Source organism: Megascapheus bottae, chromosome 17, assembly GCF_031878675.1.
Source record: "Megascapheus bottae isolate mThoBot1 chromosome 17, mThoBot2.hap1, whole genome shotgun sequence".
In the NCBI taxonomy this organism is placed as follows: Eukaryota; Metazoa; Chordata; class Mammalia; order Rodentia; family Geomyidae; genus Megascapheus; species Megascapheus bottae.
The window spans coordinates 31,283,261-31,298,118 of NC_143525.1; the positions used below are offsets into that span (position 1 = coordinate 31,283,261).

Consider the following 14,858-nt stretch of genomic DNA (forward strand, 5'->3'; position numbering starts at 1 on the left):
CTCATGCATGTAATCCTAGCTACTCAGAAGGCTGAGATCTGGGGATTGCAGTTCAAATACAGTTCAGGTACAAAAAGTCTTGAGACTCTTACTTCCAATTAACCACCAGAAAACCAAAAAGTGGCGCTGTGACTCAAGTGGTAGATCACTAGCCTTGAGCTGAAGAGCTCAGGGACAGTGGCCAGGCCCAAAGTTCCAGCCCCATGACTGACAAAAATCAATCAATCAATCAATCAATCAGTAAAAAACAGGGTTGGAGACAGTGGTAGAATAACTGGCTAGCACGCATAAAGACTTGGGGTTTTCATATATGATAGATATCTTAGAAAACACTTTTTTTTTTTTTTTTAAATATCCAGTCCTGGGACTTGAATTAAGCCTAGGAACTATCCCTGAGCCTATCTGTTCAAGGTTAGTGTTCTATCATGTGAGCCACAAAGCCATTTCTGCCTTTTTCTATTTATGTGGTATTGAGGAATAGAACCCAGGGTTTCATGCCTGCTAGGCAAGCATTCTACCACTGAGCCACCTTCCGGGCCCCCTTTATTTCTTTCCCTCCCTCCCTCCCTTCCTTCTTCCCTCCCCTCCTTTCCCTCCCTGCCTGCTTGCTTTTCCTTCCTTCCTTTCTTCTTTCTTTCCTTTCCATTATGGGGCTTGAACTCAGGGTCTTGGTGCTGTTCCTGAACTCTTCTGCTTAAAGCTCTGCCACTTTGAGCCACAGTGCCACTTCTGGTGGTTAACTGGACAAAAGAGACTAAAGGAACTTTTTTGCCCAGGCTGGCTTTGAAACATGATCCTCAGATTTGAGCCTCCTAAGTAGCTAGGATTATAGGTACAGGGCAAGGGAAAATAGTCTTGATAAGTGCTTATAATGCAAAACAAAAGAAAAATAGATACAAAGTTGCATATACAATATTCTCTCAACTCTGTAGAACAATATGTACCAGAACTGGGAGTGTGGTTAAGTAGTAGAGTACCAACCAGGAAAGAAAGGCCAACTGAGAGACCAAGGCTGTAAGTTCAAGGCCTATTACCAGAACAACGAAAAATGTCAACAGCAGCAGTCTGCAAGAACACAATTATAGGTTACTTAGAAATGATTTCATTTGTTCTGAGTTTTCCCTAGCTGTAAAATTAAAGTTTTCTTAGGATACTATAACAGAGTGCTATTGTTGTAACAGATTATATATATATATATATATATATATATATTTTTTTTTTTTTTTTTTTTTTTTTTTTGCCAGTCCTGAGCTTGAGCTCAGGGCCTGAGCACTGTCCTTGGACTTTCTCAAGGCTAGAGCTCTATCACTTGAGCCTCAGCACCACTTCTGGCTTTTTTCTATGTAGGTGGTACCGAGGAATCGCACCCAGGTCTTCATGCATGCGAGGCAAGCACTTTAACCAGTAGGCCAAACTCCTGGCCCAATAACAGATTATATTTAAACAGGTTTTTCATTGTTTTGAAAATGGGTAACAGAAGGGGAAGTGAGAGATAAAAGGAGCAATAATAACTTTGTCTTCTTGCTGAGTACTAAGACTTACAATCTTGGTTTCTGAAACAATTCTTTCTTTTTTATACTTGAACTCTATGCCCTAACCTTTATTATTCTGTGTTGTCAAATCCCATGGGAACAATGATCTCTAGGAAATCTAGTAGCAAGCTGGGTGAAATGGCTCACCTGTAATCCTAGCTACTGAGGAGGCTGAGATCTGAGCATCACAATTCAAAGACAGCCAGGGCACTAAAGAACCTGAGACTCTTATCTCCAATTAGTCACTAAAAAACTGGAAGTGGGGCTGTGGCTCAAGGGGTAGGGCGGTAGCCTTGACCTGAAGAGCTCAGGGACAGCACCCAGGCCCAGAGTTCAAATCCCACAACCAAAACAAAACAACCAAACAAAACTAGTAGTAGGGGCCAGGAGTTTGGCCTACTGGTAGAGTGCTAGCCTAGCATGCACGAAGACCCAGGTTCCATTTCTTGGTACCACATACATAGAAAAAGCCAGAAGAGATGCTGTGGCTCAAGTGGTAAAGCTCTAGCCTTGAGAAAGCCCAAGGACAGTGGTGCTCAGGCCCTGAGTTCAAGCCAAGACTAGCAAAAAAAAAAAAAAGAAAGAAAGAAAGAAAGAAAGAAAGAAAGAAAAAGGGAAAAGGAAAAAAAGAAAATCTAGTAGTAGGCTAGGAGCATAGCCTAGTGTGCATGAAGCCCTGGGTTTGATTCCTCAGTTCCACATACTCAGAAAAAGCTGGAAGTGGCATTGTGGCTCAAGTGGCAGAGTGCTAGCCTTGAGCAAAAAGTGTCCAAGGACAGTGCCCAGGCCCTGAGTTCAAGCCCCAGATAGTACACATTGAATAATAATAATAATAAATTAATAATACTGGCTACATCTATAAAAGGTTATCTGAAAAGTTTTTTAGATGGCTGGGGCTGGAAATGTGGCCTAGTGGTAGAGGTAGAGTGCTTGCTTAGCATGCGGGAAGCACTGGGTTGGATTCCTCAGTACCACATAAACAGAAAACGCAGGAAGTGGTGATGTAGCTTAAGTGGTAGAGTGCTAGCCTTGAGCAAAAGAAGCTCAGGGACAGTGCCAGGCCTCAGAATAGGCACAAAAAAAAAGAAAAGAAAAGAAAAGAAAAAAAAAAGACATGCTAGATAAGCACTGACTTCAGATCAGTTATTCATCTGCATATATTTGCACTATTATCTAACATCTTAAACAACATGCTTTTAATCTATGGCTGGAGAAATAAAAAAATCACTATACTAAAAGGCAAACAAAGGCTAATACCACTGTATAGTATGAATTATAATTGCAAAGACTAAAATACTAGCATTTATCACTTTTAATACCTCACAGTAATCCCACTTTGATAATGCAGAAAGATAGAGTTTAATTGCAGGCCTAGAGCTCAGTCAGCAATGTCCTCAAGTTAATTCAGATGTATGAGGACTGAGTGAATAGCTGGCATCCCTATTTGTTAATTACACTTAAAAGAAGCAGAAAAGCTTATGCTGAAGAACAGGGCAAGTGATTAAATATACAACTGAAATGTAATCTAAAAATGAATGTACACAAACTTAGGTTTTCTTTACTTGCTTTTTTTTTTTTTTTGTCAGGCCTGGGGCTTAGACTCTGGGCCTGAACACTGTTCTAGGGCTTTCTCAAGGCTAGAGCTCTACCAATTGAGATACATCACTACTTCAGTCTTTTTCTATGTATGTAATACCAAGGAATTGAACCCAGGTCTTTTTGTGCATGCTAGGCAAGCACTCTACCCAAGGCCAAACTCCCAGCCCACTTGCTTCATTTTTAGATTGTTAACCTAATTAACCAAGAGTAAAGAGTAAATTCATGAGGGCAGTGGTCTATTTTCTTTCTTCCTTCCTTCCTTTCTTTCTTTCTTTCTTTCTTTCTTTCTTTCTTTCTTTCTTCCTTTTTTTTGTCAAAGGGCTTGAACTCTGGGCTGGGCGTTGTCCCTGAGCTCTTCACCTCAAGGCTTACTGCCCTACTCCTTCAGCCACATCCCCACTTACGGTTTTCTAGTAGTTAATTGGAGATAAGAGTCTCTTGGTCTTTAGTGGCCTGGCTGGCTTTGAACCATGATCCTTAGATCTCAGCTTCCTGAGTAATTAGGATTACAGGTGTGAGCCACTGCTCCTGGCTTAGTTTCTTAACTTCATTATATAAGACCTAGAAATACCTCGGATGCATAATGAGCATTTGCTCTAAGGAGAGTGGGAGTTAATTTATTTGGTATTTACATGGAAGTACCAAGTAGTCCAGGGAGCTACAGAGAATTCTTTTTTTCTTTTCTTTCTTTCTCATTTGTTGCTTTTTTTCCCCCTCCTTTCTTTTCCTTGCCAGGACGAGAGCTTCAATTCAGGGCCTTTTCTTTCAAGGTTGGCACTTAACTACTTGAGGCATACTTCCAGTACAAAGAACTGTGCTTCATGACTTTAGCATTGGGACAGGGTGGCTATAGACATCCCGAAAACAGCAAAACATGTATCTAGCCTTTAACTTATTCAAACACTAAGATTCAGAGCCAATGCTTCTATTCTGACACAGAACTTCCTTTTCTCTGAAAACACAGGGTAGGGCCTAAACCACAGAGGAGGAGAAACTACTACACAGTGGCAGTTGTTTTTGACAGAATAGATTTGTATCTTTCCTTCTATACTTTAATATTCATAATTTCTTATTGAAATAGAAACTTTATGAGATTCTTGAGGGTAAGGAGCAAAAACAAAGATTAAAAAATAGGCAGAAGTTCCTAAGGGACGAGTTTCTGAAAAAACGTAGAAAAACTTTAAACAAAAATTACTATGTGAGGTCCGGGAATTTGGTCTAGTGGTAGACTGCTTGCCTAGCATGCACCAAGACTGGGTTCAATTCCTCGGTACCACATATATAGAAAGCTAGAAAAGGTGCTGTGGCTCAAGTGGTAGACCTCTAGTCTTGAGAAAGCCCTAGGACAGTGCTCTGGTCCTAAGTTCAAGCCCAAGGACTAGCAAAAAAAAAAAAAAAAGTTACTAGGTGATCCAGTAATTAGTAGATACATTGTTTTTTTTTTTTTTGAAAGCACATGCCCTCAAACAGTTGCATATAGATGTTCAATTATATACAGATGTTTATAGCAGCATTATTCATAAGTCAAATGTCAAAAGAAGCTCAGGGACATTGCCTAGGCCCTGAGTTCAAACCCCAGGACTAGATAGATAGATAGATAGATAGATAGATAGATAGATAGATAGATAGATAGATAGATAGATCAATGCCCATCTGGATGTCGGTGACTCATACCTACAATCCTAGTTACTAAAGAGGGTGAGATCTGAGGATCATTGTTCAATGCCAGCCCGGGCAGGAAAGTCCCTAAAACTCTAACCTACCAAAAAGCCAGAAATGGAAGTATGGTTCAAAATGGTAAAACACACTGGCCTGGAGCACAAAAGCTCAGGGGCAGTCACAGGCCCTGACTCTAAGCCCCAGGACCAGTACAAAAATAAACCAATAAAAGCTGAATTGTATATTTTAAATTGGAGGCTCTTATTTCCAATTAACCACCAAAAAGCCAGAAATAAAACTTAAGTGATAGAGTGCCACAGTAAGAAAGCTAGTGTCAAGCCAGGAAGGGTGGCTCACGTGTTATCCTACCTATTCAGGAGGCTGAGATCTGAAGACCTCAGTTCAAAGCCAGCCTGGGCACAAAAATCCATGAGACTCTCCAATTAACTACCAGAAAACCTGAAGTGGCACTGTGGATCAGGGGGTAGGGTGGTAGCCTTGAGCTGAAGAGCTCAGGGACAATGCCCAGGCCCAGAGTTCAAGTCCCACAACTGACAAAAAAAAAAAAAAAGAAAGCTAGTGTCTAGTGTTCAAGCCCTAGTACAGGCAAATATAAAATTACATACATATGTGCATAAACACATATTATGTATATACACGTTATATACATACATACAGAAGAGCATCTCTTTCTCTCTGCTCTTCTTTCCCATTCAAAATTTTAACTACAAATCCATGTATTTTATGCAGTAAATGAAATGACTAGAATTCTAAAAATACACTAAACACCACTAAACAAAAACAGCTACTTATTTTTATATTTTTGTAATATATATGTTCCTTAAAATGCCAGTTGAACTACTGGAGATACTCCACGACAGAGAGATTTGAAAGACCTTGGGTTCCAGCAAGAAATATTAGAAAAGATAGATATACACATACATATATACACACACGTACATACATAGACAGATATTATGAGATCAAGGTCATACCTAAAATCTGTCTCTAAAAAACTAAAAGGAAAACAGGAAATTGTCAGAGATCTATCTTATTCTACAAATCCAAACATGCACACTCACACATTCCAGGTAACAAAAGAGAGCTATACTATTTCCAGTATAAGCACTGTCAACATAAATCTAACTGATGGATGTACTTTTAATCTTGTCTATCTCAAACATAAGACAATGGCCCTCAAAACCAAAACAAAACAAAACACCCACATTAAAACCACACCGGAAAGAATGCTCTGTATTTAATTTATTGGATACAAAACAGACTATGGATAAACAGTGTATTGACAGCATAGCTGCTACAGATTTTTAAAATATAATAAAAGAATATATATTTGTTTTGCTGTAGTTTTCTGCAGTGCTTGGAATTTAATCCTCTTACATATGCTTAGTAAGCACCCAAGCACTGAGGCACACCCCAACCTTTGGTTTGGAAACTGAACTCTAAAGTACTTATGATGGGAAATCACACTTTTTTTTTTTAATATATCAGTATCCAGTCATGAGACATTCCTCAGCACCACTTCCAGGTGCTAACCTCATTCCTTCAGTGTCAACTACTCTACTGCTTAATTGCTGACACAGAGTTAAACAGACATTTCAACTGGTTGAAACATTAGTCATATATTAAGAGGTACTTATTTTATTTTTTACAATACTGGAATTTGGACTCAGGACTTCATTTGCTAGTTAAGTGTTTTACCACTTAAGCTACACACACCCAGCCCGAAAAAATGTGTGTATGTGTGTGTGTGTGTGTGTGTGTGTGTGTGTGTGTGTGTGAGTCTGCACACATGTTTATTGGTGCTTGAACTCAGGGCCTGTGTGCTGTCCCTTAGCTTTTTCACTCAAGGCTAGCACTCGGCTTGCCACAGCTCTACTTTCAGCTTTTTCAATCTGAGAGGGCTACAATCTTCTTTCCTCAGATCTCAAACTTTTGAGCAGTTAGGATTACAGGTAGGGCCACTAGAACAAAGCCTCCAAGAAGTGTTTTAATCTTTTTTTTGAAAAACAATGTACCCCATGTAGAACCTTTATTTCAAAATATCAAGAGTAACACAGACGTCCCCAAAGGCAAACCAAAGGCACAGGAAAGCCTTGAAAAGTATTCACTAAATCAAGGCAATCATATCTACATTCTACTCCCAGTTTGGCTATTAACATAGGAATGATATTGGCTGTACATCAACTCTATAACAAAGATTTAAAGATATGTACAATCCAAAGCATTTCATATATTCTTACCAATAACAATATCCAAAGACACTACTATCATCTTAGTACAAACACAACAGATTATGTGAATATTAAATGAGACCCAGAGAAATTCACATGGAATCCCACTTATCCCCCCCAAAAACGTTTAAGTGACACTCAGGTTAGTAGTGGCCTAAGATACTAATCTCCTAACACACTCAGCAGTGAGTTCTCAGCAGTGGGTTCTATCTTCTTCTGTTTATGTCTGCGAGTGTCAAGAACGCCACGTGTTTTCCCTCTACCTTTGATAAGTCTTTTTCTCCAAGGAAGAGATAACGGCACCACTTGAAGAAAATATATTTAGCTTTTCCTTCAGCAGTCAGGTCGCAGTGTCTTTTCCTATTTCCCTTGGCCTGTGTACGTACCCTCCCTAAGCATCTCATTTTCCCTTATTCTTCATCTTAAATGCTAAACCGTCAGGAACAAGATTACTTTTACTCAAAGCACTCAGGACCACAGCATTCAAACATTAACCTCATTCATTTAACACGATGGCTATCCTTCCCAACTCCTATCTCCTCTTCTCTCCTTCGTCTCCAAGCCTCGCCACAATAAATATTCCACTTTTAATCCCCCCACCCTCAGGTCGCTGCCCCACATCTTCCTCAGGATCCCTGAAATGAATCGATTACAAGTCTTCCCAGATCATCCGCAACCTCTCCCGTTGCCACAACCTTCGGCGCGTCCCCAACACAAGATGCTGCTCCGTGGGGGCTCAAATGTAGTTTCCAGGACTGTCCCGCACGCTCCCCCAACACTCTTTCCCTCGACCCCCCCCCCCAAATTTCGTCTTCCCCTTCAGATCTCCCCGGCTACTACTTCCCGGTTAGCAGATCCTGCCAGGTCCGTCCACCTTCCGAAGCTCCTTCCTCTAGCTCCCACAGGTTTCCCCCTCGTTCCCGCGCGCCGGAGCCGTCTCAGCCCGCGCCCCCCGCCCCGGGCCCACAGCGCCCCTCCGGGCGCGGCCCTCGGACCTGCCTCTGCGCCTCCCGCAGCCCCTGAAGCCGCTGGCTCAGCTCCCGCCGGTAGCTCTGCGCCGCCTCCACGTTCTCTCGAGCCTCTTGCAGCAACAGCTCGGGCTCCGGCTCCATCACGCCCCTCATCCGGCCGCACGGCAGGCGACCGGGACTCGAGTTCACCCCAGAGCCCGGCGCCAGCGAACAGCCCGGCGGATCAGCCCCGTGCCGCCTTGCGCACGCGCAACAGCCGCCACGTTTGCCACGCCCTCCGCACGCCCCGCCCCGCCCCACCCCACCGCAGCTTGATTGACGGCTCCGCAGCCGCGTCTCGAATGCTGGCGGTCAGCGTCTGGGCCTAGCTGCTGCTCTGGCTTCTTGGCTGGCCGACTCCGCAGCGGCTCCATACTTCCTCAGGAAATTCATGGCGCGATCAGTACGAGCTCATGGCGAAGTGCTTCCCCCATTTTATCACATGTACAGCCCTACTTTAATTTCTACTGTGCTGAAGAGGGAGCGAGGCGTGGAAAGGAATCCACTTTCCTTAGGTCAACATTTGAACCCAGAACTAAAGCTAAAACCCTGGACTTTGCGTCGTCATGTTCTACCTCTCTAAGTCAATGAGTTTTCTCAGTCACAGCAGGAATTTGATGGTTCCTGTGACCCACATGCCATCATCTAGAAGCTCTTGTTCTAAGCAAATAATCCAAGTGCCAGCAATCCTGGCAAGAGCCCAAAGCTTAAGGTCCAAATAGTAAATACTATTAGATCATGATTCAAAGCCAACCCAAGCAGAAAAGTTCCATCAAACTCTTATCTCTAGTTGACTACCAAAAGCTGAAAATGAAACTGTGGTTCGAAGCGGAACCTTGAGTGAAAAAAGTGGGGAACAGTGCTCAGGCTGAGTTCAAGCCCAAGACAGGCACAAGAAAAAATAAAAGTGGCAACTGGGCACTGTACTCCTACCTGCTCAGGAGGCTGAAATTTGAGGATTGAGCTTCAAAGCCAGTCTGGACAGGAAAGTCTCTTATTTCTAATCGGCAAAAAGTGGAGCTTTTGGCTCAAGCTTAGGGACAGTGTTTAGGTCAGAGGTCAAGCCTGAGGAGCAACACAAGAAATTAAAAAAAAAAAAAAAGGAAAGAAAAGTTGCATTGCTCAAGTCAACCAAAGGAAGTTGCATTCTAAACTTCAGAGAGGAACCATTCAGAATTGGGCCAACTCCTTCTGAAGACACCTGAGAAACTGTTTAGAAGGCCCCAGATATGTCCTTAACCATATTTAAAACTTCCTTATCCTACTTCCTGCATTATGTCATTCCATATGTTTAACTTATTTATCTTGTGAATATGTGCATGTGTACATGCTGGTACTGGGGCTTGAACTTAGAGCCGTGGGCACAATCCCTTGCTGCTTATTGGACTCAAGGCTGATGCTTCACTACTTGAGCCACTGCTCTACTTCTGGCCTTTTGGTAGTTAATGGGAAACAAGAGCCTTACAGACTGCCTTGACAGGCTGGCTTTGAACTACGATCCTCACATCTCAGCTTCCTGAATAGCTTTTTTTTTTTTTTTTTTGGCCAGTCCTGGGCTTGAGCACTGCCCTTGGACTTTCTCAAGGCTAGAGCTCTACCACTTGAGCCTCAGTATCACTTCCAGCTTTTTGTATGTATGTGGTACCAAAGAATCGAACCCGGGTCTTCGTGCATGCTAGGCAAGCACTTTAACCACTAGGCCAAACTTCTGGCTCTAAATAGCTTATTTTTATCTTCCAACTTGAAAATAAATTTGAAGAAGAGAGGAAAATTTCTGCTTTTTCACAGATTCTTTGTTGACCACGTACATAACAAGCACACAATATTTTATGAGATGGATGGATTCATGGAAAACAATGAGAGGGATGTAAGCATAGCTCAAGTGATAGGGTGCTTGCTTAGCGAGCAAGGATGTGAGTTCAGTCCCAGCAAAAAGGAAAGCCAGAAAGAAAATAATAAATCGGAAAATAAATCCAACATTCGTACAGAAAAGGCCTTCTGTTGCTACTGGCAATTTCTGCAGTGAAAATTTCAATTCAGCCCAGCGCTGCCAGTGGCTCAAGCCTGTAATCCTAGCTACTCAGGAAGTGGTCATCTGTAGATAACAGTTGAAAGCCAGAAATTCAGAAGACCCCTATGTCCAATTAACCACCAGAAAACAGGAAGTGGATCTGTGACTCAAAGTGGTACAGCGCTAGTCTTGAAAGAAAGAGTTTAGGGACAGTGTCCAGGCTCAAAGAGAGAGAGAGAGAGAGAGAGAGAGAGAGAGAGAGAGAGAGAGAGAGAGAGAGAGAGAGAGAGAGAGAGAGAGAGAGAGAGAGAGAGACAGACAGACAGACAGACAGACAGACAGACAGACAGAGAGACACAGAGAGGTCTCATCGACTTTCCTGCCTGGGCTAGCTTCTAACCGTGATACTAAGATCTCAGACTCCTGAATAGGCGGGTTTACAAATGTGAGCCACCAGCGCCCGGCCATTTCCATTTTTTAAATAAAATAACTGGATTGGCTGAACACTACCTCAGGTTCTAGCTCAAGGCTAGCACTCTCCCACTTGAGCCATAGCTCCGTTTTCGGTTCTTTGCTGCTTCGTGGGAGATGAGTCTCACCGACTTTCCTGCCCGAGCTGATGTGGAACCCTGATCATCAGTTCTGTTTCCTGAGTAGCTGAAGGTTACAGGCGTGAGCCAAGGGTATCCGGTTTAACTGGATTCTCCTATTCAAATTTCCACTTTAAAAAAAATACTAGTTTAGAATTTAAGATTTAATTCTGCCGTGTAATTTTAGCCAATTCACCCCTCAAATGGTGACACTGGGTGTAAACTCGAAAACCCCGCGGATTTTCGACAAGACTTGGTGCACCCGAAAACGGCTTCGCCGTGCCTGTTTTGGCCCCCTGGGCTCCCCGTCCGCGCAGACTCCAGAAGCGCCCGTCAGCTCCGCCCCCTGAGCTCAGGACGGCGCGAAAACCCAATTGACAAGAACTCCCGCCGAAGCCCCGGGGTGGAGCGGCGTTCGTCCGTCCGTGCTCGCCCGGGTCCCAGTCCCGAGCGCCCGGCTGGGATCGCCCATCTCGGAAGCACCCTGCATTTGCAGGCCGCGTCCCCGGGGCCTCGCAGCCCGCTTTTCCTCGCCGCCTTGTTGGTTTTTGTTTTTCCGCCTTTGACCGCGGAGCTGGGCCCAGCCTCCGCTCCGGGTTGGTGGGCTGTGGCGGACCCCAGAGGGATCCGAAGGCCCAGTCATTCCTCGGCTAGGAGCTGGCCGCCTCCATGGCCTCCGGACAGGCCAGGCCGGTCGGCACAAGGTCCTAAGAGCCGGGATTCTGGGGGACAGGGAGCATGGTGGGGGTCCTGGCCATGGCGGCTGCAGCGGCTCCCCCTCCGGTGAAGGACTACGAGATTGAGGTGAGATCTGGTCTCTGTCAAGTTCCTTTCTTCGCCTGTGGAGGTATGGGGGCGGAGGGGTGGGGGTGGGGGTGGGGTAGGTGGAAGGCGATCCTGACTTTGCTTCCTGCAGGGGAGAGGCAGCTGAAGAAAGACAGTTGGCACAAGGTGTCGTTTAGTGGAATGGTGATAAATCCCGACAAACGTGAGACTGGGAGAAGCTTTCGGTGTCTCATTAAGTCCGGGATGAGCCACGTCCAGGTTCTAGGTTTTAGTACGTTGGTGGAAAACAGTGTGTGTTTGTGACAAGTGATAGGGCATCCCATAACTTGTGTCAGATTCTGGGTTCCGCATAGGGAACCATAGAACTTTAGCGCTGAAAAAGATCTGTCTGCCAAGCCCACATGGCATCCTATTCTAGGAATTCCATTCAGAATGTCACTTTAAGCAGTAATTGTGCTTGATAGAGAGATCAGTTTCTCCTAGCTCTAGAACGTAATATACTGCAGTGAGGAATTCCAGCATGGCATACTGATGTTCTGTGTTTAGGTTTCAGTGAAGTACACTAAACAGTTTTTTATAAAGAGGGAGTATACAGCTCTAGGTTTTTATATCTTTTCTTCTCAGACTAACATGCAAACTGATGTATCTCCGTGTTCTTGAAGTAAGCTAAAATGTATGCTCATTTAACTGGGACTCCTAGCTTTTAGAATCCAGTTTTGTTGTTGTTTTCTAGTTCTGGGGCTTGGCCACTGTCCCCGAATTTCTTTTGCTCAAGTCTAGTACTCTACCACTTGAGTCACAGCCCCACATTCGGCTTTTTCTGTTTATGTGGTACTGAGGAAAGGAACCTAGGGCTTCATGCATGCTAAGCAAGCATTCTACCACGAAGCCGCACTCTCAGCCCCAAATCCAGTAAGTTTTGTTTATCGGAAATTCCTTGTTCTACCAGTATAGTTTACTAACCAAATGAATTGTTTAGCTTGTCTCAGGTGTGAAGGACTCTCTGGCACTTGGATTATAGGGTTTTTGTTTGATTTTTTTTATATGCTATTTTTTTTTTATCCCTTACTGAGGAAATGAGGTTAAATTCCTACAGTCACTGTCCTTGGCTTGCTTGTTTGGCTGATATTCTACCACTTGAGCTATACCTTTAAGCCAGGTTTTTTTTCTTTTTTCTTTTTTTTTTCCTGCCAGTCCTGGGGCTTGAACTCAGGGCCTGAACACTATCCTTGGGCTTTTTCCTCAAGGCTAGCACTCTACCACTTGAGCCACAGCACCACTTTTTGGCTTTTCTTTTTTTTCTTTTCTTTCTTTCTTTTTTTTTTTTTTGTGGGTCATGGGGCTTGAACTCAGCCTCGGCGCTCTCCCTGAGCTCTTCAGCTCAAAGCTACCGCCCTACTCTTGAGCCAAGCCTCACTTCTCATTTTCTAGTAGTTAATTGGAGATAAGTCTCAGGTCTTTTTGAACCTTGATCCTCAGATCTCAGCCTCCTGAGTAGCTAGGGTTGCAGGCGTAAGCCACTGCACCGGGTTTTTTTGTTTTTTGTTTATTGTTTTTTTTTTTTTTTTTTTTTTTGCCAGTCCTGGGCCTTGGGCCTGAGCACTGTCCTTGGGCTTTCTCAAGGCTAGAACTTTGCCACTTGAGCCACAGCACCATTTCTGGCTTTTTTCTATGTATGAAGTACTGAGGAATCCAACCTAGGTCTTCCTGCATGCTAGGCTAGCACTCTAACTCTAGGCCAAGCTCCCAGCCCCAGTAATTTTTTTTTTCTTATTGGTAACTGAAGATGGAGTTTTGCTAATATCCCTTCCCAGGCTGGCTTCCAACCACTATCTTCAATTTTCAGCCTCGTGAGAAGCTAGGATTACATGTAGGTGCCATGGGTCCTTAGATTGAATTGCACAGTTCTTGATTTTAGTATAATCAGGCTGGTTTTTTTGTTTTGTTTTGTTTTTTTGAGACAGATCTTGTTAGGTACCCCAGTTGTCACTAAACTTATGGCCCGGCTTCAATCATGTAAGTACTGGGATTACAGGCATAAGCCACAATACCAGCTGTATTCTTTTTTTCTGGTGACTATCCTAGGACTTGAACTCAAGGACTAGAGGTTGTCACAACTTTTATCCTTAAGGCTAGAGCTATAACACTTGACCTGCATTTCCACTTTGGGCTTTTTGGTGATTAATTGAAGGTTAAGGGTCTCATGGACTTTGCTGCCCATGCTGTTTATGCACCACAATCCTCAGAGTCCTGAGTGGCTAGAATTCCAGGTATGAGACACTGGTGCCTGGTACCAGCTCTGTTCTTGTCAGTGTATTAGTCTTTTGTTTACAGTTTCTGCTTTTGGTACACTTTTTTCCCCTTAATATTGTATCAAATGCTCATATAAGCCATGGGATGAAAAGTTGGGTTTTTTGATTGTTTTGCTTTATTTTTGATGTTCCTAGGGTTTGGGCATTGTCCCTGAGCCTCTTTGTGTTCAAGACTAGTGTTCTGTCCCTTGTTTCCCAGAGCCACTTCCAGCTTTTTTTTTTTTTTTTTTTTTTTTTTTTGCCACTCCTGAGTCTTAAACTTAGGGCCTAAGCACTATCCTTGGGCTTTTTCCTCAAGGCTAGCACTCTGCTACTTGAGCCACAGCACCATTTCTGGCTTTTTCTACGCATGTGGTACCAAGGAATCGAACCTGGGTCTTTGTGCATGCTAGGCGAGCACTCTGCCACTAGGCTAAACTCTTGGCCCCCACTTCCAGCTTTTTTAACGTTGTTTTTTTTTTTTTTTTTTTTTTGGAGAAAAGAGTCTTCCAGGGACTTTTTTGCCCATGCTGGCTTTTAACTGTGATCTTCAGATCTCAGCTTCCTGAGTAGCTAGGATTACAAAGGTGAGCCACTGGGGCCCAGCTAAGATGGGAAATATGTTGTTAAGACTTCAAATATTAGGCTATTGTTCTATATCATAGTCATGCTTCATGAATACTTAAAAAAAATCATCTAGCAAAACAAAAAAAAGCTGGTATGTAGCTCAGTGGCAAAGCACTTACTTAGCAAGTGCAATGTCCTGGGCTCAATCCCTAGTACCTCTCCCCAAAAAATACAGTTGTTTTTTTTTAAAGATGGGTTTTTTTTAAAGATGGCCGGGAGTTTGGCCTAATGGTTAAAGTGCTTGCCTAGCATGCATGAAGACCCGGGTTCGATTCCTCGGTACCACATACATAGAAAAAAGCTGGAAGTGGTGCTGAGGCTCAAGTGGTAGAGCTCTATCCTTGAGAAACTCCAAGGACAGTGCTCAGGCCCTGAGCTCAAGCCCAAGACTGGCAAAAAAAAAAAAAAAAGATGGGTGCCCAGAAGTGGAGCTGAGCCTCAAATGTTAGCCTTGATTGAGCAAAAGAGCTCAAGGAGGACTGGGAATGTGGCGTAGTGGTA

At 43.6% G+C, this 14,858-nt stretch overlaps 2 protein-coding genes across 3 annotated transcripts in view; one reads left to right on the forward strand and one right to left on the reverse strand.

Moving 5' to 3' along the window:
* The window catches only part of Crlf3 (cytokine receptor like factor 3), a 33,565-nt gene extending 25,326 nt beyond the window's left edge, over window positions 1-8,239 (reverse strand). For both annotated transcript variants that reach the window (XM_090350646.1, XM_090350645.1), the window contains exon 1: window positions 8,038-8,239. In XM_090350646.1, coding sequence (XP_090206772.1) covers window positions 8,038-8,166 — 129 coding nt within the window. In that variant the 5' untranslated portion in view covers window positions 8,167-8,239. The remainder of the gene's footprint in view (window positions 1-8,037) is intronic.
* A 3,109-nt stretch (window positions 8,240-11,348) lies between these two features.
* Atad5 (ATPase family AAA domain containing 5) overlaps window positions 11,349-14,858 on the forward strand; it is a 45,616-nt gene continuing 42,106 nt past the window's right edge. The window contains exon 1 of the mRNA XM_090350647.1: window positions 11,349-11,457. Coding sequence (XP_090206773.1) covers window positions 11,392-11,457 — 66 coding nt within the window. The 5' untranslated portion in view covers window positions 11,349-11,391. The remainder of the gene's footprint in view (window positions 11,458-14,858) is intronic.